The 23,576-nt window shown below is 41.0% G+C and overlaps 1 protein-coding gene across 1 annotated transcript; it reads left to right on the top strand.

The window, feature by feature from the left end:
- The first annotated feature begins 4,098 nt into the window (after nucleotides 1–4,098).
- Nucleotides 4,099–19,778, top strand: LOC126385437 (ubiquitin carboxyl-terminal hydrolase 2-like). Its single transcript, XM_050037153.1, has 12 exons — nucleotides 4,099–4,563; nucleotides 11,631–11,678; nucleotides 11,788–11,911; nucleotides 13,009–13,120; nucleotides 13,486–13,596; nucleotides 14,223–14,287; nucleotides 14,388–14,491; nucleotides 14,669–14,749; nucleotides 14,866–14,944; nucleotides 16,364–16,471; nucleotides 16,601–16,721; nucleotides 16,987–19,778. Exons 1-12 carry the CDS (start codon nucleotides 4,411–4,413, stop codon nucleotides 17,090–17,092), a joined length of 1,212 nt encoding a protein of 403 aa, XP_049893110.1. The 5' UTR covers nucleotides 4,099–4,410; the 3' UTR covers nucleotides 17,093–19,778.
- Nucleotides 19,779–23,576: the final 3,798 nt, after the last annotated feature.

Here is a 23,576-nt window from a genome sequence, read left to right as displayed (position 1 = left end):
TATGAATGGGTGAATGTGACGTGTAAAAGCGCTTTGAGTGGTTGGAAGACTAGAAGGGTGCTATACAAGAGCAGTCCTATCAACATTTGTCCCTGCTTTTTGTTTAGTGGTCAATGGCAAAGGTTAGCATGGTAACACACGAACATGATGACTGAGGTAAACATTACACCTCCAAAACATCAGCATGTTAGCATGCTCACATTTAGCATTCAGCTAGTGTGGTTGACCAGAGACCCACATGTTGTATGGGACAATAACCAGCTCCTGACCATCTGTCCTTAGCCTCATTGCGTGGTTGAACAAAATGTCAAGCTTTGTCAGCAGCTCGCTGCCACAATACAGGCACTGCGTGCTCCCGAACAAGTTCTTCCTGACGTGACAGATGTGGAATGTGATCTTACAAAATAATCTTTGCTGTAGAACAAACAGTACCAACCTGCAGCGAGAGGAATGTGTTGAAGTTAGCTAGTGACATTCTTCCTCTGTGCATGTGGGTGATTAATTATGGGGTTTATAGAGAGGGAATCCCTCACCCAGTGATCCTGATGGGTTTGTCCGACTATAGCTTAGGTGTTTCCTCAATGACGCACTGTGTACACTGTAGTTATGTCATGGTGTGGCAGTCGGGTGTGAATGGGATTGCATGTTTAAATGTTATGCCCTACTTATCGGTTACTGGTCAGATTGCCATGAAATTTAATGTTAGTATTCCCAATCTCCAGAGGATAGACCCTAATTTTATTGGTGACACAATGATTTTTCTTCTAGAGCCACAATCAAGCCAGAATTCCCATTTTACATAAGAGAAATCGAGATGTAATCGACAAGGTTTCTGCTCTTTTCAAGACATATTGTGTGGTTTCACCCCTCCTCATGTACGCTTCTATACATAGGTATAACGTCTGATTCATCAGCTTAGTATGGAGTGTTACATGACTCTGAAAGCACTGGACTCAGTCATTTCTGAGGACCTGTAAAATGTTTACAAGGCCGGCTATCAAGCTTCTTATCAGACTCAGTTTCTGTGTCAAGACAGAACCACAGTCTAAGGATCAAAGTCAAGGTCAGCATGTCCCTCTGCACGGGGCTGAGGTTTGAACAAACCTGATGAGAGCTTTAATTTTCTGCCAATGCTTTCTATTTTTATACCCTTTTTAAAAAACCACCCACACATTCAGTGATAGCGACACAATAGATTTCATTCCAGAGAGGACCAGGCTTACTGCACCTTGTTCTTAACACCATATTGTCAGTGAAATGTTAATATCCTTTGTTGAGTGGATTATAAAACTGCAAACTGTGATACATTTCCTTCTGCTCATTTTGGTGCTGTAGCTGGAGACATTAATACATCCTTAAAGAACACACTGATAATAATGCTCATGTGGTCTCTCAGCTAAAACACTTCCTATTCTGTTTCTCCATTATCAGCACTTTCATGCTGAATGATGAGGTGAGTAAACCTGAACTCTACACTTGTGCCCTTGACACTAAACTTCAGAGGGAAAAGACCATACCGAATCTTTTTACTGCAAAACTAGACAAATGTCAAACAATCAGAGTAGAAGTGCTTAAAAACTATTGTCCTACAGGTACAAGTATAAATTTGAATCAACCAAAGACAAAACTTTGTGTGTTCTAATACCCATACTACCGTACTATATAGTATGCCATAAAAAGATTTAGTATGGCCCAATACATCGTAGGTCAAATGCAGTATGCCAATAATACCAGGATGTTCTACCACATCCAAGCCAGCATGCTTTTCTGGCTATTCTGATCCATAATCCTCTGCGCAGCGGAAGATTCGTCACATCAGGCTTGTCCGAGATGAGCCAGGCCTGCGCAGATTGGATCAGCGGCCATCCCTGCACAATGCATGCTGGTTAGTTTTGTGTCTGACATCATCCCGACTTGCTCTGACGTCATACAAATGTGGACAGCGATAATCTAGCAAGAGCGAGAAGATTCGGAAAGATTCAGAATTAGAGCCAGACGCCGCAGTTGCTCTCCCTCGATTGCAAGACCCAAGGCATCATGGGAAACACCTGGCTCAGATGATAGCTTGACCTCTGTCAGAAGCCGCAGTGATGGATGACAGTGCATTCAAGCAACTGATGATCAGTCGAATAGTAATAATAGAAATATTGATTGTAAGTAAACAAAATAATCATAAATATCACAAACAACAAAAGGACGTAACTATGAAAATAACAAGGACAGAAAACCTCACTGTCACAAATCTGTTAGAATCTACAGTCTGTACAGTAATAACTTAAAAGTTAAACTACATACATTGCAAAGTAACAACAGCAGAGCTCTCTGGGTTGATCTCCGTGTCTGGTGAACTCTGTAAGGGGCGTTTGTTTTATCTGCAAGGTAATGGATATAAAAGCAAGAGGGTCAAAGTTCAGGGTGTAATTTTATGAGAAAGTAGGTCTGTGTGTATATTGCATAATTTTTAAAGGCAGCTGCAGCACCTACTAAAAGTAAATAGAAAAAGTCAGCATTCAGAACACACCCACAGACTTATCTAATGCGATGTTTATGAGCCAATCACAGTGTACTACATCATCAAAAGTGGACTGCAGTATAGCCACGCCCCCTTTTCTGAACAAACATGGCCGACCATGAGGTAAGGAGGACCTCAAGGTTTGTTTGTCTATAAATCATATTGTTAAAGTACATTATGTGTGTTTAAACTGCGTTTAAAGTAAATATGAGGTGTTATATTACTGATACATGTCAAAAATAATATAAAAAGATTTATAGCTTTTTACTCAGGATTAAAAAATATATATCATTCATTGGAAAAGATGCATGATAAGAAATGAATCAGGGGAAATACTGTTCTGATTTGATTCTCCTATGATTCAATCAGCTGATAAGGCATCTCATTGATTGTGTTCACGGAATATTCATCTCAGGAGGTTTAACATACTGTTTTGTGGAGATGCTTCAGAAATTAAGAATATTTTGAGTTGTGATGATGAATCTATCACAAAATAGAAACGTGATGCATGTTTTTTTGTAATAAGTGATGCAGGCATAAAGCAGGTGAAAGACATGACAGGAACAATGTGGGAGACAAGACAGGTGTAACAAACAACTGACAGAAAAGACAAACACAGGCATATTGGCATAACGTATGGCGACAGCATTGAGTGGCGTTTTGAGTGTTTGTGTTTGTGTTTGTGTTGATGAAGCAGTAAAAAGGGTAAATAAGTTGGAACAAGCGAAAGGAGAAGAGTCTGGGTTGTAAATAGATTAAGTAAAATAATGTTAGAGAAAGAAAAGAGAAAAATAAATAAATACATTTTTGAAAAATCACAGAAGAAAATAAATAGATATATATTTTTTTAAGTCACAAAAGTTAAACATAATGTGAAATAAACAAATAATTCAATAAATAAATAAAATTAAGAATAACAACAGTAAAAAAAATAATTTAATAAATACATTTTTAAAAGAAAAAAACCCAAAATTAAAAATAAATACATTTTTTTTTAAAAATCCCAAAATTAAAAATAAATACATTTTTTTTAAAAAACCCAAAATTAAAAATAAATAAAAAATTTTTTAAATATCACAGAATTAAAAATAAATACATTTTTAAAACGTCACAAATAAATCAATACATTCAATACATACAAGTCACAAAAGTTAAACATAATGTAAAATAAATAAATAATTGAATAAATGAATAAATTAAAAAAATATAAAAATATAAAAAATGAATAGATAAATTAAAGTATTAAAAAATAACAAAAGTTAGACATAAATAAATAAAAAGGGGGTCTCACTGATGGAGGCCACCACCTGCTGCTCCATGCAGAACAACCCCCATGATGTGTTTTAAAGCATCACTTTTTTATTGATTCATTTAATTATTTAATAATAATAACAATAATGATAATAATAAATTATTTTCGTGATTGATTTATGATTGCATTTGGAGTAGAAATCTACCAGTACTATATTGTTTTCGAACATAATTTGGCTGTGAACGGGTTAAATAAACAATCTATACTTCCTCTACATATACCTTTCCACATCTTCTTTGTTCCTGTCAATGCACCAAGAGCAGTTATGATATTTCCCACAGCCCTTGAAGGCAGCGCCGGTCCTCACAGGGTGGGAGGGGGGTGTTTATAACACGCAGTAAAAACTCCAACACACACACAACTGCGTGTGTTTTCCTCCAGCACAGACAGGTAGTGCACAGGTGCGGGACAGAGACAGAGACACCCACAACCCGCACACACAGCAGGACGACACACGGCCTGACTGCCTATCGATCGATTACTAATTGATTAGTGACTTGAGCCTGTCAGCAGGATCTCACTGTGTCCAACTGCATTGGATCACACTACCGTCCCGGTGTCGGACACAACATTCAACAGCGCTGCCATGCCTTCTCTGCGACACTCGTACACGGTGACGGTACCGGAGGAGCCGGCCGCTCTCCCCACAGACAAGCCCGAGCTGCGGCGGAAGAGTCCGTCGTTGTCCCGGTCCAAACTGGTGTCCACGTTCATGGGTCTGATCATCAACCAGGCCAAGGTGAGTCCCCCGCCGCTGCACCCCTGCACCCCTGCTCCTGTCTGCCTCACCTGTCTCACAGCATCCTCCTCTTCCTCACACCTTTTCATTTGGGAACTTTTTAATGCATGTTTTTTTTCTGGGTGTGCAGAGTTTGTAAAGTTCATATGTACTTGTGTGTGTCATACCAGCAGCCTGTTTTATTGTAAGGTGGCTCAGCCTTGAGGAGAGGGTCTGGGCCCTGCACCCTCGAGAGGAAAGTAGTTTTCAGGAGGGCATTATTTAGCTGACAAGTATGAACACCCAGTCTGAACATTTACAGTGGTATTGTTTTCTTAAATATGTATTTAACTCAGATATTTAAACCTTCGTTCCTTAAAGGGGGACGATTAAAATCAAATATGTTATTTCTATAGTCTAAAAAAGTTCAAAAATATCACTAAATATAACCAACTCTCCCCAAAATCCAAAAACTGATAAAAATCTGAAATATCAAACTGCTCCGAAGACAATAAATTGAGAAAAATGTTATATACAGATACGTCTGAGACTTAAGAGATGCATGTTCACAAATATTTACTGAATGTTCCTAAGCCCTGGAAACAACATATTGAAAGTCCTAATCTGGGTGGTGTTCCCCTTTAAGAAGAGGAAAGTGAAAGTTTGTGTCATGTGCCTGTAAGTTTTGTTTTTAATAAAATAGCATGCTGACCAATATTTCAGGGTATATCTGTGCAAATATGGCAGTAAAACTATAAGCAGTTACTCATATTAAAAAATATTGCAGCAGTGCTTAAGCAGAGAAAAAAATAGCCCCCATGAAATACAGTGCAGACACTTGTGTGCAGCCTCTCAGACAAAATTATGTAATCACAGTCTTTAAATCACCCCCCGGCACAAACTTTGTCCTCTTATGTAACACTATAGAGAGCCTGGTCCAGGTTTGACTGACCTTTAAGCCCTTATCTGCCCTTAAGTGGCGAAGGATGGGGGCTGGACGCACACACACACACACACCTAGGCAGTGGCATGAAACTGATGCTTCCAGTGTGACAACTCAAGTGTGACGTTAGTTGCGTCACAGGAGGGAGCGCTGCGGAGAAGGAATGTATCCAGACTGTCGCCTCATCATCAGCACAGTACATTTTGGTAACACTCAGCCAGCACATGCTCGTGTCCGGAGTGTTTACAGCACTGAGTTTGTTTAAGGTCACAGGCTGCAAGTCTTTGTCCTTGAGGGGGTGTTACTGGTCCTTCAGTGGTGTGCACACATGTGTTTACAGTGGATGATTGCAGCACTCAGTGTAACTGTAGTTTATAGTGCTTCCTGGTGATGCTGATTGGTCCTCACTTTGGTCCAGACTGAAATATCTCCACAATTATGGGATAGATTGCCATGAAATTTGGTTAAGACATTCATGGTGATGATGGTGACCCTCTGACTTTCATCGGGCACCATCGTCAGCTTTTCTGTGAACACATTTTTATTTAGATTCTTTGCAAAGTATTACTAATAAATCATATATACATAGGTGCATGTCATTCATATTTCTCCAATTGTTTTACAGATTTCGCAGTTATCGAAACTCCAGAAGAGTTATTAATAAATCTGATAGCTGATCAGCTTATTTTTTGGCCTATAAAATGTCAGAAACTACGAAAAAGTTCCCGTCACAATGTCCCAATAGGCCAATCTGATGTAGTTAAATAGCTTGTTTGGTCCAACCAAGAGTCCGTCATCCGAAAATATTCAGTCTACCATCATTTAAGACCAAGAAAAGCAGCAAGTCCTCATATTTTAGATGCTGAAGCCAGGATAATGTGGCATATTTGCTTGAAAAATGATTTAAAAGATTGAGCGATTATCAAACTGTAGCCAATTTGTGCCCATCAATGTGTATGATATTTGGTTTTACTACCAACTTTCTGCACAGCTGATGGCGTTCCCATTGGCCTCAGCTGCTCGGGTCCATGTCATTGGTTCGACAGCCCATTGGTTCGACATCCCATTAGTCCGACTGTCCGCGGTGCTGAACGGCTCGCGGCGGGCGTATGGTGCACCGCGACCGGCTTGAGGCGGAGCAGGCTCACGGCTTATGTGTTTGTCACTTTCTTTTTCATTTTAACCCACACCATGATCTTTTCCTGACCCTAACCAAGTGGTTTTTGTGCCTGAACCTAACCAGACCTTAACCACAGGGCATCATGATGATTTCGGAACGGACTTCGGAACAATGAGTTTAATATGGTCGGAACAATGGGATGTCGAACCAATGGGATGTCGAACCAATGGGCAGTTCCCAGCTGCTCTTTGTGTTAAAGTTCCTCTCCACGCTTTGATCAAACCCCTGAAAACGTATCTCAGAATCTAAAAACACATTTTTTTTGTCATAAAAAACATCCCTTCATGCCTTAGAATGGCTTGGGTATAACTCCTTTACCTAACTTAGTATTTGCAGATCAGGCAATATGCAAATTAGCCTCACCCTTCAGTCGCTGGCCTGCAGCCCGAACATACCTGCTCACCTACGACTTGGCTCATTTAACACACAAACCTCTGCTTGCAAACAGAAATAGATTTTGGCTTCACACCTTATCAAACAGCTCATATTCTGAAAAGTCAAAGTGAAGGTAAAGCCCAGTTCAGACCAAAGATTCTGACCAGTTGAAACAGGCAGTGTGACACCAGACGTGATCCCAAGGTTCAAAGCAAGATAACAAGATAACCTACTGGACATGAGCATCTTGGTGTTTCTATTTTTAATGCTAGCATGCTGATATTAGCATTTAGCTTAATCATGTAGTGCGCAAATTTTGGCAGGGTATTGTTGTCTCAAATCAAACATGGCCGTTGTGACGGTCACAAGATTTGACAGCTTTTCTTCTTCTGCTTGGCAAATTGCAACCGAGCTGAGCATTATCGCCAAGATTTGACGAACGATTGTCACTACATCTGTTCGTTTGCCCACTTGTCTTCTTTTTATTGTGTTAAAATTGAACGTGCTTTCATGGCACGTTATGAATGTCTGTCTGACACCAGCTGGCTCTGTCACCAGCTCATCTAGTGAGTCAATGATAACTGAGGCATTGACAACATCACTTTAGCACATCTCGTACATCAGGGGAAACTTTTCTCACCTCTCCTTAAAAATCTGAAGCTGCTCAATGAGTGAAGGAGCAGTCAGCTGAGACAAGAACATTTCTGTGTCTTCTCAAGCTGTATAAACATTGGCAGTGATATAAAAATGAACTCCATAACTTAACCTCTGCATAGTTTGTACAGTTTCAGGAGATTACTAATATTTCTGCTTGGCTCTGGCACTTTGGACCTCTCTCAGCCCTGCTGGTATGTAGCAGAGATTTATGTTTATACTGTCTCTGAGGGAGTGGCATGGCTGGCACCATGTGTGTGCAGGAGCGTTGCTTCCTTTTCGTCACGTGCCCTATGGCCTTGAGCAGGCATGCAAAGCTGGTTGAGGACATAGCGTTCTCTCCTTTCTCTCTGAAGTCATGCCAACCAGTTGAGAGCGTTGTTGCTCAGAGCGCGGAGATTACCTGAACGCATCACTTCCTCGGTTTCTGGACGGGTCTTTTAAATCAGGAGCCGCCTGCTGAGCGTGCCGAGCCCCGCTGGTCAGTATTCACAAGAGCAGCACAGCAGATTGGGACTCAACACCATATGGTCACCTTCAAATGCTGCAGAGAAGAAGAAGGGGAGAAAAAAAATCAGAGATTTCAGCCAAGGAGTGCTGTTGATAGTTTATATTGTCACAGTTCTATTTTCAGGGTTGGAAAGCTTTTGGAACAACATGACGGCCATCACGAGGCATCAAACCTCTCCACTGAAAGTCTTGATAACACATAGGATATACAAACCTGTCCATATTTACTTTAAGAGGCTGTATGTGGCTTGCTTAGCTGCAAATCACACCTCATATCTCAAAGTCTGGCAGCGGTTACACTGATATCATGCGTTGGCTATGATAAAGTGCCACAGGAGAGGCACACTGGAAAATAAAAAGCAAACACACACCTTTTTCTGCAGAGACATGTTTTTTTTCCTTCCTAGAAATACCAAATGAACAGATACAGCAGACATTTTGAATAGATTGCAGTAGATATCCATGATCTACGGGTAGCTGACAGTGCTGCTCAGTGTACATATTTGTGCCCCCATGTATGCTTCTGTCAGTGTGTTGCCTGTTGCCTGTTCCTCAACGCTGATATTTCCACATGCAGCTCTTCAGCTGTCAGCAGAGGCGTTGATGCATGACGGTGCTGACTGGCACCGGGTGATCACGTTGCACTGTTACTTTGTTCCCTCATTAAGGATGAGCTACAGGTCACAAGCCAGAGTGTCACCTGTTGATACTCAGATACCAGTGTTGCTAAAGAAAACAATGTCAACAACGGTATTTATCTATTAACAACAATTATTCACATGAGCGGCAGATGTTAGTGTGAGAAATATACTCGCCATGGTCGCAGCAAGCTTGACTTAGGGGCCTGCATATCTGCGATGGCACCACTGTTGCTTTCTCTGCCGTAATATCAGAATAAATAATATAGTAAACTCTTATAGTAGCCATCATGATGTCACCCATTGGTCTGTGGATTCCCGTTTCAAAGCCTTAAGTCACCATCTTGGATTTTTGGAGTCAGAAGTGACTGTATTTGGACAAGAGGGTGGCGATAACCCTAACACTAGTAGCTGCTAGCTTGGTTAGCACAATGCATTCACAGTCTATTACTATTAACTGTGATAATGCTAATGCTAATTTTAGCCAGCAGAAGACAGGCTTAAAACCATTCAAACAAAATGTACTTAAAAAAAACTGAACGTCTGACTCCTTTAAGGGTCTTTTAGTTCAACCAAACGCTGAACAAGACTTTTTTAGGTGACCAGAATGTTAAAAATAACTTTCACGACATGAAACAGCACAGAAATAACAGCAGCTACGGCTAAGCCTATACTCCATGCTTACATTAGCTATCCAACATTGTTGCCTGGGAAGAGACTTGTCATCCACCTGTCACACAAAGCGGCCACGTTCTTAATTGTGCGTAACTTTAAGCCGTAATAAAATGTAAACAGGTGACATATATGAAAATTCATCCCCGTAAAGTTGTCATTAACATGGAAATTAGTCACAGACACCAAAACCGTTTTTTGTACCAGGCTGTAAACACGTTTTTTTTCTGCTGTAAGTTGAGCCTATGGGGATTGACTTGCTCGTGGAGCCAGCCTCTAGTGGCCATTAGAGGAACTGCGGCTTTTGGCACTTTCCTGTACTGAAACCTAACACTTGTTTTTTGACATGGAGGTTAAAACTAGTCTGAATTTGGTTGAAGTGTAAAAGCATGTTAAATACCTAGGCAGCAACAGGCTGTATGTGACAGTATTTCAGTATGAAGCAGTCCCAGTGACATGTTTAATTACATTTAATTTGTTTTAATCCTGGTGTCTCCACATCTTTTGATCCACAAGTCAAATTTTCTAACTAAAATGATAATCTCATTATCCACTGCAGATCCATTACACCCATAAAGGTTTGATAGATATGACTGAGTTAATCTAAATGCTGTTTGAAGGCATTATTCTGACAAGAGCTAGAGTTTAAGAAAAAGCCAGATGCTTGAGATTGCTCTGTAATTTCTCAGTCATACATCCATCAGCAGATGGCTTTCAGAGCTTTGCATCAGTCAGCCCTACAGATGATTAACACTTCGCTGCTGGTGGCTCCAGATATGTTGTATAACTCGTTGATCCTTGACTCAGGCAGCAATGTGAAACTCTTCACACAAACAGCACGACACCACGTTGTGTTCTGCAGATTCTCAGTAGAGCTTTTCTCTCCAGGTCTGTGTCACATGCCCGGTGTGATGTCACTGTGGTGTGAGTGGTGGCTGCTGGTCAGGACACACTGTGGTATTTCATCTGAGCATGTGGAAGAGTAGCTGATATCCACAGCTACAGTGCTGCCAGCAATGTGACCATCAGATGGTGTGCATTGAATAAATGCCAGACGGTCCTTCGAGGCTTTTTCACACTTAAAGAAAGTAACAGGGTTGCTATCATACAGTAGTTACATCATACTGGGAGCGTGTGCAGGCTGATCTGTTGGCGCCCACAGCAGGCTGCACTGACGAGGGAAAGAACAATAAATATCTGTGTGGACACTTTTAGAAAATGGCTTCATGTGTCTCTTTAGAATCAGGACATCGTTACATAATCATTTGACATGTTGGTATGATTGTATTAACTCACAAAACAACAGCTCAGAAAGACTATATTAGTTATTTTATGGTATGTATGACTACTGTATGACTTGTTCCCATTTGGGCCCCCTGTGATGATGTTTGCAATATTATTTTTGCAGCATGTATCAACACTTTTGTTGTTTTTAAAAGTGTTGATATATAAAGGATTAACGCACATATTGAGCTTCAGATTTGCAGCACGCTCACATAATCTAATGTGTCCTCATACGGTTCATATGATATCTAACCAATTAGTGCCCTATGAATGGCGTCGTGAAGTTACTCAGGTTAGGTTTAGGCAAGTAAAGTTATGTAGGTTAGGTTTAAGAAAAGAAACATGGTGATAACATACCTGAAAACAATTCAAAGTTCACTTGGTTTCACTCAGGACACAAACACTGTTCTCGTGGGGAAAAGTCCTATATCTGTTTGACTAATCCACCACCCCAAACCTGCCTACTTAGATAGACTTTCGTTTTTTGTGCTACTTTCTTCTTTACACCCGTCAGTGCAGTGGTCATGTGGTTACAGCCTTCCGATTATGTGGGTTATATACGAACTACTGGCTCATTATTACATAGGTCATATGAATTCTGGTACATTCATTTTTGAACCAACAGTGCATGAGAACAGCTTGCATAATATAAAGAACTTTAATCCTTGAATGAATTTGTTATACTCTGTTATCTACTGTCCAGCTGCCTGTCAGATGTTTCTGCTGGGTCTTTGTCGTGCTGTGTGACACCTTCATTTGTTATCTCTTTAATTTCTAACTCCCCAAAAATGCAGCTGTAAACTAAAAATCTCCTCTCTTTCTATTTGAATAGCACAAAGGTCCTCAAGGCCTGGTGGGACTGAGGAACCTGGGCAACACAGTAAGTGCTTTCTATTCACTTTGTGGTGTAATCGTACAGCATGCTGCACTTTGACCTGCTGATTCTGGAGCCTCATTTAATCAATTTTTGCGTTTTATGCGATTTCCAGTGTTTCATGAACTCCATCCTACAATGCCTGAGTAACACTCCCGAGCTGAGGGATTACTGCCTGAGAAACGTCCATCGCACAGACCTCAACAACAACTGCATGACGAACGCCGCTCTCATGGAAGGTAGGGGAGAGACGTGACAACACATGTAAACATAACGAGGAATACTGTGAAACTGTGCCGTGACTTGTCAGTGATGAGTCACTTTATGGCTCGGCAGTAGGTTGTATATTGTCAGTTTATATGTACTTTATAATCCTGAAACTACATGTTGCTATGCTGCACTGCTAAAAATATGACGACTAAACCATCATCATTTGGCGTGGGAAGAATGACCACACCGAAGTGACAAAACTGCAATCAGATCATACAGAACTGAGATTATAAGTTTCAGCAGAATTAGAATTGTGCTGGCACAAAATGAAAGGGACTACTGTCCTCCTGCAGGGCTTTTTAGAGGGTGTGTTTGTGCAGCATGTTCTTACAGGTCACTGACTCCAGTGTTTGCATATCCTAATTAAATCCTACTTTTCCAAAGCTCAGTACAAAAGGCCATATGTTGTGTGTCTCTGTGATTCGTACAAAAAAGTTACCTCAGCTAGTTTTTATTTAGTTTAGTGTTTTTTGCAATTAACTTATGCAACAAAATATTCTCAACTCAAGGTCCCACTTCTTAGCTGTTCCAGAGCTTTCAACCACAATCAATCAGTCTCAGTTGACTCTTTATCAGTGCACAGAAGTGGCTCAGGTGTCCTCAGGTGACCTACCTCAACTGTGTTACATCACTCTTACACCATGACACCTGAGCCAGCTCCATTAGCTGATGAAGACCTTGAGATGTAGTTAAGTGGACATTGAGCTGAAGGCAGGTATGCCCTTTGATGCCTTTTAAATAATCATTTTAAGTTAGGGTGAGATGAAACATTTATTTTCGTACAAATAAGTACAAATTTCCCACGAGTTCAGGCTGGTTTGCGGCACAGTTTGATGTAAAGAAATGCCCTGGTCAAGGTCAAAGCTTTGCATCTTAAGCTAAAGACCACAGATTCTCTGAAAACCCTGTTTGTGACTTTGGAGCAAAACGCTGATTCTGAGGAAAGAAATTCTGCGTGTAAGAGGATCCAGTCTGTGTCATCATTTTATCAGTAAAATCTTTACCTTTAAATTTTGGTGTTGCATTATCGTGGTCTCATTTTCTGTCTGTCTTTCCTTCACCTCAGAGTTTGCCAAGCTGACTCAGAGCCTGTGGACGACTGTGAACAACGAGGCCATCAGTCCCTCTGACTTCAGGAGCCAGATCCAGAGATACGCTCCCAAATTTGTGGGCTGCAAGTAAGCCTCCCCATCCTCCTGCCTGCAAGCAGATTGTTTCATTCAGTCTCGTTCAAGAATTATAGCTGATTTCAGAGTAAACAAAGTAGAACAAAGAACTCCTGCACTTGCAATTAAAAGAGATTTACTGGTAACAAGGTTTGGTACAGAGATTTTGATCAGGGTGCTTTACCTGATTAAAATGACAAAGGCCTCTGCACCCAAACATTGTTCCCACTAAATCTCTTATAATTGCAAGTGTAGCAGACGGTGTGCTCTTTGTTCTACTATAGTTGGCCCAGGGTCTTCTCCGACACCTCTCAACTCATGCAGGCAAAAGTTTTGCTTTTCAACTAACAGAAAGTAACAAGCTTTTGTCTCTGCAGTCAGCAGGATGCCCAGGAGTTCCTGCGTTTCCTATTGGACGGCCTCCATAACGAGGTGAACAGAGTGACAGTGCGACCGAAGGTGTCTGTCGAGGACTTTGACCACCTCTCGTAAGTCAGCACTTAACCCCACCTCTCACCTCTGCTCCCAATAAGTCACCCATAACCTGCCCTGTCGCTGACCTCTGCCAATAAACCAAGCTGCATACCTGAGAGGTGGGAATAAGCTGTGTAATCATTTATAATTATAACGTAATTAATTACTCAAGATTTTGCAGTTAGTGGCCATTTCTGAACCTCATACTTTTCCGCAGAGGAACCATTACCCCATGTATGTTAAATATTCATAATAGTCCTTTTCATACTGAAATACCTGGAATTCCAACCCTGAGAAAGGAACTTTATGGTGTCTTAAAGGGACAGTTCATACGATAAAAATATTGTGATATAATTTTCAGGACATATCGCCCAGCCCTAGTTACAGAGTCATGATTTCTGGAAAGAGACGTTGCTGTTGCTGAGTTTTTCAAGTGTATTTATTTGGCACTTTGAGCACTACAAGCCAAGCGCCATCTAATTCCATTGTATTCAAGAGAAGGCAGACATCTCTATGGCCGATAAGTCTGACACTCTGCAACTCAAACTCAAAATGTCCCTTTTAAAGTGGCTTGCATCTGAGAAAAACTTTTCATTGGATTTTTATTTAAAATAATTGACTTGTTTGACTTCATTCACAGGGACGATGAAAAAGGAAAGCGGATGTGGAACATGTACTTGGAGAGAGAAGACAGCAAAGTAGTGGGTAAGAGATTTACCTTGTTTGGCTGCTTTATTACCTTCAACCATCCTTGAATTAGGGTGCATATTAAATATAATTCTCCATCTCTTCATTCTGCCTTAAGATCTGTTTGTTGGTCAGCTGAAGAGCTCTGTGACCTGCACTGTCTGTGGCTTCCGCTCCACTGTGTTTGATCCATTCTGGGACCTATCCATACCTGTTGCACAGGTCAGAACACACACATATAAGGGTCTAGGTACCATTTCAGAAGGGTTACTTTTGGTTACCATGTCATACTTTGATGGTAAACAGACAAAAAGGCCAGTGTCGTCATGCTGTGACATATAGTGTACTATAAATATAATGTAGCTGTTTCCTGATCAGACATGTTCTGTGTCTCCACAGAAGAGCACAGGCGAAGTGACTCTCAAAGACTGCTTGAGGCTCTTTACAAAAGAAGATGTGTTGGACGGAGAAGAGAGACCGGTAAGAGGCCTCGCTGAACACAACCCCCTCCACGTTCCTTTGTGAAGATGATATATGGGTTTTACAGCTGCACTATCTCACCGCCCTCTCCGTGGTTTTATCTCTTTCTCTCTCAGACGTGCAACAGATGCAAAACCAGAAGGAAATGCACCAAAAGATTCAGCATTCAGAAGTTCCCTCAGATCCTCGTGCTTCGTATCCTTTCCTCTCAGCTTTGTGCCATTTGTTTAAAGATTACAGCATGAACGTACACATGTAAGTGACAGCAGTGATACACCAGAAATATATGGCTGAGTGTTATATTGATAAGATAAAGTGTAGGCGGGTCATTCCATGGAAACTGTTGGACCTTGGATTTCTAAGATTTTTTATCATAACCAAATGTAGAACTGTGTTTTTTGATAGCATGAAGAATACGTTAGACCTGCAAGATAAGGCACTTTTTTATGCCTCCATGCTGTCGAGAGCCGTAGCCAGAGGTGTAATGTTTTCAGGTTATCCATTCGTTTGCCTATCCATCTCATGAACATGATATCTCAAGAACGCCTTAAATTTGGCACAAATATCCACTTGGACCCAACAATGAACTGATTAGATTTTGTTGGTCAAAGGACAAGGTCACTGTGACCTCATCGGTCACTGTGACCTCATCGGTCTCATTCCTGTGAACACAATATCTTAAGAACACCTTGAGTAAACTTGGTCAAATTTGGCCCACATGTTCACTTTGAGTCACGGATGAACTGATCACAATTTGGTGGTCAAAGGTCACTGTGACTCCGCCTGTCGCAGTCTGGTGAACACAATATCTCAAGAACACCTTGAGGGAGTTTCCTCAAATTTGGCACAATTGTCCACATGGACTTAAGAATGAACTGATTAGATTTTGGTGGTCAAAGGTCGAAGGTCTCTGTGACCTCATAAAACATGTTTTGGCCATCAAGAATTCATTCGCGACTTATGACAAAATTTCACACAAATGTCCAACAGGATAAAACGATAAAGTGATTACATTTTACATCCAAAGGTCATTTGATCAGATACTGAATTGGTGACACTAATCTTTAGTGTCCACCTTGAAAGTGTGCTGATTGTATAGATCGTCTGTGCTGCCGGTGGGAAGATGTGTGTGAAGCGTCCATGTTTTCACAGACATGGACGTAAAATGAAAGTGTAACTTGACTGGTTCACAGAGGCGTACAACTGCAAGGCGGTATTTCTAGTTTTTACCTATTATGTCCAGAGATCAGCCTGTGACAGGGTGAAAAGATTCAAAGTAATTTGCCAAAATTCTCTCTGTGGTCAAAGCTAAAACCACGCCTAGCATGCAGCGAAATCAAAAAATTATGTTTTATACAAAAAGATTTAACTTAAAAATTAAATTCCCATGGTTTTTGCATGATGGGGTGGATACAGTATGTTGTGCTCGACAGAGAAGATTTTGACATAAAAATGTACCAAAAAATGTTCTAAAAGAAAATCAAAACTCACTACCATTGAAATTTGTCTTCTCCAGACTCTTAAAATGTGTCATCGCTTCTTAGTGATGTCACTTAAAGCACATTAATGTTATTTTGAGCTTCTGTCGACTCCTTGACTCCGTGTTCCTCTCAGACCTGAAGCGTTTTTCAGACTCCAACATCCGAACCAGCAAACTCTCCACGTACGTCAACTTCCCTCTCAAAGAGCTGGACCTGCGGGAGTTCGCCTCAGAGAGTGGCGGTAAGTATTCGCCGAAGGTGACGCACGCTGTCACCAGAGGAGGACATTTCATGCTTCATCCAAGGTCGGCTGGATCTGATGAGTAAGGTTTGCAGTCTTGTTGACTGACAGTGTTGTGTCTCCCTGCAGAGCGTGCTGTGTATAACCTGTACGCAGTATCCAACCACACGGGAAACGCTTTGGGAGGCCATTACACAGCCTACTGCAAGAACCCGGCGCTGGGAGAGTGGTACAACTACAACGACGCCAGGTATCACCTCTCACATCTACTTGTATATCATCATGTTACTCTTATCAGATTGGCAGAAAGCTGTGCAGTTGAATTGTATTGACTGCAGCTGCTGTCAAATGGAAATGACCTCATTCTAGCTGCATACAGGTGTCAAATCTTTGGCAAATGTGCACATTAGGTGTATGCACGTAAGTGCCTGTGTGTGCCTGTGGTTGTTATCAGAGAAAAATGCTCTGTGATATTTTGTGTACTAACTACAGTATGTACTGTGTGTCCTGTGCAGGGTGAGTCCAGTGTCCTCCAGTCAGGTTCGCAGCAGCAACGCCTACGTCCTCTTCTACGAGCTGGCCCCCACCCCACACAGCAAATATCAGACGTGTCGACTCTGACGCCGTGGAGGAGTTGACAAGCTGCACTGAACTGCTCTCAAGAATGGAGTCAGACACTGCCTGCTGCAAGGGAGCTCCTCCTGGTGGAGAGAGTCCTGCCATTACAGACTGTGAATATGGAGCACAAAGAGAACAAAACGCCATCTGACCTTCCACTCAGTGTGTTTTTGAGAAAAGGGTGGATGTGAAAGCACATTCAAACTAAAGGATGTCAAGCTGAGCTCATAAGTTGAATGGAACTTAAGTGACACTGGGAAAATACTGTTAAAAGGGTGTGGAAATTCAGCTCAAGAGGCAGCTGTTAGTCCAATTAAAATGCCTTTTTGGACATCAAGAAGACCACCTTCACTCTAAGAAAAGACATTTTACAGCTGTGCCTAGACCTGAATCTACACCCACTTGAGTGGATTTTTTTTTTCTTTTTTAATGTACTTTGAACATGGACTATTAACCTTAAGGACATTACTGTGTGATGACATTGCAGAGATTTGCCTGACATAGCAACTGCAAGACCTAATTTATTCTATTTAACATAATGCCAGTAACTGAAAGTGCATACTGTATATGTCATTGAACAAAGCCTTATGGTTTCCTCTTAGAACAGTGGAAATCCACTACTGGAGTGAGGATGTTTTATGTCAGAGCACATATTATTTTTGTACAGTATTTATGGACAGCACAGTGAATGTAACTGTACTGTGGGAAAGCCAGACATACCAAAGCAGCTGTATAAAAATGCATCAACAAGACTTCTTTCAGCAATAATGCTGCTGATTTTACATCCAAGTCAATTCAGAGAATGATTAGGATTTAAATAACTCACCATGAAGATCTGGCATGAGAGGGCGATACCCACAGACCTCAGAGATGTCATCCTTTGTAAAAAGTGAGGCATGACAGAGTGTGGAAACTACAGTGGCGTCTCACTCCTGTCCACAACTGGGAAGATTAATGCCCACATTTCTTTCATAAGACTCCTCCCATTATCAGAAGAAGTCGTCCCTGAATCATAGTGCAGTTTCCGTCCTGCCTGTGGTACAACTGACCTGATCCTTCAAGCTAGACAGTTACAAAAAAATGAAAGGAAACAAAACCAACCAATAGAACTGGCCTCCATCGACCTTACCTAAGCATTCGACTCTGTGAACCGTCAGGCCCTCTGGACATTCCTGTCAAAGTGTGGATGTCCAGAAACTCCATTAGGATTCTGAGGCTCCTTCACGTCAGCATGTCATGGCACAGAGACCAAACCTTTCAAGGTAGATATTGCCATTAAACAAGGACGCATCATTGCCCATAGCCTTTTCCTCACCTATCACAGTTCCCCCCTGTGTCCAGATCATCTATAAATCAGATGGCAAGCTGCTCAGCTCTTTTGAGACCAAGATCTTTCACATATCCATCGTGTGCTGCAGTATGCAGACGATAACATCATTATAGTCCACACAATTAAAGATCTTCAGTGCACTCCCACCAGACTCCTCTGCATCCCGCCAACAATACCAAGCGACAGTAGCTCCTTTTACACCACCTGTTCAAGGTGGGAATGTTGCTCCATTATTGCGCATTGCCATTCAGTCTCAGAATGCGGGGAAGGAGTTGTCTGGCCTTTAAGCCGGCAGCAAAGGTAGTAACAGCAGAACCCTGGAATGCTTTCTAAAATCATAGAGTGGGGCTGCATTATGCTTGCATTTTTTGGTTCTGTGTAAAAAAGCAAAGCCAACATAGTAAAGGGTTTTCCTTGCCTCCCAGTCATGGGATCTCTGTAAAAAAAAAAAAAAAAAAAAGAAAAGAAAAAATGTGGACCAGGTCCTCTACCTTGGAAGTCACCTCTTCTCATGGGCAGACATTGGCCATGAGGTACACCAGCACATCTGCTGTGCCAGTGGGGCTGTTGCAAAGCTCCATAGAAGAGTATTTGAAAGCTCTGACTTGCTTGTAAAGGTCTACAAAGCAGTTATCTTGCCCACTCTTTTATACGGTGACATCTGGAGTAAGCATATAAGAGTCGTGAGAGACATTAAGTCCTACCACCAGAGATGCCTACAAAAACTCTTGCGCATCAGCTGGAAGGAGAAGCGCACTAATGTCAGTGTTCATTAGGAAGCAACCATTGACAGAATTGCCACCGACATTATTTGACACCAGACAAGATGGACAGGCCATGTAATATCGGACACACGCCTCCAGAAACTGTCCTATAACTCACAACTAAATGTTGGCCAACAAACATCCCAAGGTCAGAAAAGGCATTTCAAGAACAACATTTTGATCAGCCTCAAAAATCACATAAACAGATCAAACTATCTGGACAGATTATGCTAAAAACAGAACCCCATGAACAGTTTACATGAAGGAGCCACATTCCATAAAGACAATCTCCGAAATGCTGCCAGAGTTGAGCAGCAGCAAAAGAAGAGTCCCCACCAAAAAGACTCTCCATATTCCACTTCCAGCACCTCACATCAATGCCCACACTGCAAGAAAGTTTGTGGCTGTGGTTGTTGAATTGTTCTCTTCAGCCATTTGAGACCTACAAAATGGATGCCCCAGGGGGACTATCATGAGCTACCGCCAATGATGAGGACTGTGGGAAAGCCAGACTTACCAAAGCTGCTGTATAAAAATGCATCAACAATTCTTTCCCAGCAATAATGTTGCTGACTTGACATGTAAGTCAGTTCAAGAGTATATGAATGAATAAAATTATATGTTAACTTACTCTGCATCATGTGTTTATTACTTTATTTAACCATTATGTATCCAGCCAGCCAAATAAAAGTTTGGGAGGAGTTTATGAGGTAAAAATATGAAATATAAATAAAAACACAGCTAATTCAGAGACAATTTGTTTCAAGACTACAATAAATTAAACACAAACTATCGATCACTTTGAGCTTGTTAAAAGTAATATTAATTGGGGGTTTTTTGGCCACCTGGGGGCAGCAGAACAAACTGTTAACACAACATTTGACATGGTTTTAAATGGTTACCTGCGAATATATCCAGCAGACACGAAGCAACAATAACATTTGTACAGTCATGTTTCTGGCCTCATGATGGAGTTTAATTCCTGTATTTGCTCTCCTTTTAGCTCTGTTTTTGGTCTCAACCACCTCCTGAGAGAAATATCTGGCTCTTTAGTGGCTAAATGCTCCATTATGTTCACCTTAATTTTGTTTGGTATTTGCTACTGAGCAGATATTGTACACTTTGTGAAAGGATTTTTTCGTCCATCAAATGACCATTTGTATATCAGTTTCTCTCCCTGTGTTATGTTGTTATTTCTCGCCTGCCTCAATGGTGAACAAAGAATCCAAAAACGGCAAACATTCTTGGTTAATTGAAGTAAAGGGGGTCAAACCATATCAAAACTTCTACATGAGTAGCACACACAGGTAGCCAGGTGTATTCTAACTCAAGGTGCTTGTGTATTCCATTGAAGTGCGCAGGGGCGTTACTTATCTGTTTATTCCGTGTTTTAAATAGTAAGATTTTAGCAAAATGCTGAGCAGTACTGAGCACACGACAAATTACTTTTGGATTACACTGCATGAGTTGTGTTAGAGCTTGTAAACAGATGTTTTGATATAGTTTTGCCGTTGTTAAACACAGACCCCTACAACTTCAGTTCATCAAGAATGTTCGCCTTTTTGGATTCTTCGTTCACTCAGTACGTTTACATGACACTTGAAAAAAAACGAATTATTGCCTTAATCCAACTATAACTGGACAACTGAAGTGCATGTAAACGCGGTACTCCGACTAATATCGGAGTTCTCCAACTCCCAGATAATGCGACTGGAATTCGATTTTCTCCGGCATGTATACGCCTTAATCGGAGTTAAATTAGACAATGCATGTGTGCATGCTCCACACACCCTGCACTGGCGTATGACCCCGGAACAGACAAGACATGCTATTGTTGTAGCCCTCCAACAGCATACAACGTTCTTGTCTGCCTCTCGAAATCACCATGACCACGAGGGATAGCGTGCACCTTATCTGCACAATCAGTAACGCGTACAATACGTACAAGATGAACAAAGCTGTACGATTATCCATCTTGCTGTTGTTCGAAAATGCCGGTCTGCCACCTGACTCCAGTTGTTTATTATTAAGTGACGTAATAGGACAACCGGAAACCGAAATCCGATTAGACGCCAAAATCGAATTTTGAGCATAGCTCGATTAAGCTGTGCATGTAAACGTACTGACTGTGTATGCATGCGAGGAAAACAAGATATTCTTCACGAATTCAACGTAAGTGAAGGTGAGTAATTTATAAATATATATATATATGGTTGTTTTGTGGGTGAAGTATACCTTTCATCAGAGCTGCCTGTTGAAATGAGGTTAATTGGAACATAGTTGTGGACTGAAAATTTAAAACCAAAAGCCTCATATTGTTGAGTGGAACTCTTGGATGATAATTCTCTGTGGGTTCATCACAACAAGTGACACCTTTTTGAGTACACACAGTGAAGTCACCCATTGGTTAATGGAACAATATTAAAAATATTAATTACTGCAGCTTTAAGTTGTAGCATTTAAATGGCTTAATGAGACGTGGCAAATCTGAATTATTAGATAAAACAAAATAGATATTATAAAGGGTTCCCACAGTCATTAAAAACCTGGAAAAGTCATGGAATTTCCCAATCACATCCTCTAGGCCTGGAAAAAGTCAAGGAATTAGTAAAAATCACTCCAAGTGTTGGATAAGCCGTGGAGTTTTGTTGTGTGTAAAGAGATTGTTGCAGTAATCTAATCAACATAAGTACAGTAGCTCTAATATGCATCGGTGTGACAATATTTTGTTTCTCCTGCATTCTGTCTCTTCCTTCGTGTATACCCACAAGCTGAAAATATGTTTGAATCTGATATGTTTGAAAGACACAGCGCAAGTGGGGCAAACACATTTGTTTATTTTTTATTGTGGGTTTCCTGAAAAGTCATGGACATTTCTTTAATTTTGTCCATGAAAATGTGTTGGAACCCTGAACAAAATAAAATAAACTGCAGCTTTATAATGGTATGTAACCCAGCTGATGGTATAATAACACTGACTAGTGATGTAAAAAAACAAAAAAACAAAACAATAAACCTCAACTATGCCTTATCTGGTAATTTGTGCAGTATTAGCAACACACCAAAAGTTAAAAATGTGCTATTTCCTATATTAATCACCAGTCCTGCACATAGCCAGAAAAACAAGTAGAGGTCACTGAGTGTGAAATGCCATCTGTGAACTTCCAGGCTAAATGAGCAGATTATGGTTGGAGTGGATTTATGTCAGAAACACCTTTGACCCACTTAAAACAAGGCCATCTGACAGAGGTGCTGGTTTCACACTACAGCCACTAGAGGGAGCTGTGTGCTGTGGTCATGAAGTGTGTGTGGACACAGAAGAGGTGTTAGTGTGTAGCCCATAGATTGAGTTGGTGTGGACCAATGCTGATATTTGTTGAAGGTGTTTTTTGTTTGTTTTTTGTAGTCAGGACCTCGACACGAGTCCATCGGCTTATCAGATAAACTGACTCTCAGATTCTGTTTTAGAAAGATGAGGGTAGAAAATAACAACTGCATACCTGATATTTAAAAAGGTACAGTGTACTATAAGGGACAAAATGTAGTGTAATTTAGTAAAATTAAACCAATGAATAAGTGTAACCCAGAACCAAAGGTTTACAGTGGACACCACCCCCATCTTTCCTCTCGCTTCCCTCTGAGGAAACACTTATCCTTGAGCCACTGAGCTTGTTAACGCCTGGGGGCAAAGAAATGTATGTGGGTGTGTGTGTGTGTGTGTGTGTGTGTGTGTGTTGGAGAAGGGAAGCGTCCTGGCTATATGTACCTGCAAGGATAAAAAAACAAAAAAGGAATGAAAATCAAATTTAAAATGACCATTTTTTGTAACAATATTTTTCATTAGAGTTTATAAGTGAGTGTATATTTCTATATTTGTTATTGCTTCTTTTCCTATGAGATCATATATTGGTGTGCTGTCCAGATGGTGGGCAGGCAGCTGCAGGCAACGACTACCGACACTGCAAAAATGCTTGTTATTTGCATCGATAGCCCTTTCCATACAATAATTATGGCATTTCAGGGAGTTCAGACCTCATTGTTTTCCTAATTTGCAGACATTTTCAGCTGCTGTTCCTTCTTCCTCAAGTTAGCTGCTTACTGCTAACAGCTTCTTTTCAAATCTCCTGTGGTGGGTTGCACTCATGACACGTCAAAATGTCACACCCGTCCTATCAGCTGTTCCTTTTACATAGACATTGATTTGGCGCTGTTACTACCTCCGCTGCCGGGTTAATGGCAAGACAACTCTCTCCCTCCATTCTGCAATCGTACCTTTTATACAGAACGGCGAGGCGGCATAAAGGCGCAATATTCTGATGTAGACCAAAAACCTCCGTCTTCAATCTGGAGGAGCGGAGTCAACTAATGTCTAACATTACTGTTAAAGCTTTCG

The sequence above is a fragment of the Epinephelus moara genome, chromosome 3, assembly GCF_006386435.1.
Source record: "Epinephelus moara isolate mb chromosome 3, YSFRI_EMoa_1.0, whole genome shotgun sequence".
Taxonomy (NCBI): Eukaryota; Metazoa; Chordata; class Actinopteri; order Perciformes; family Serranidae; genus Epinephelus; species Epinephelus moara.
This window is presented reverse-complemented; position numbering and strand designations above follow the sequence as displayed.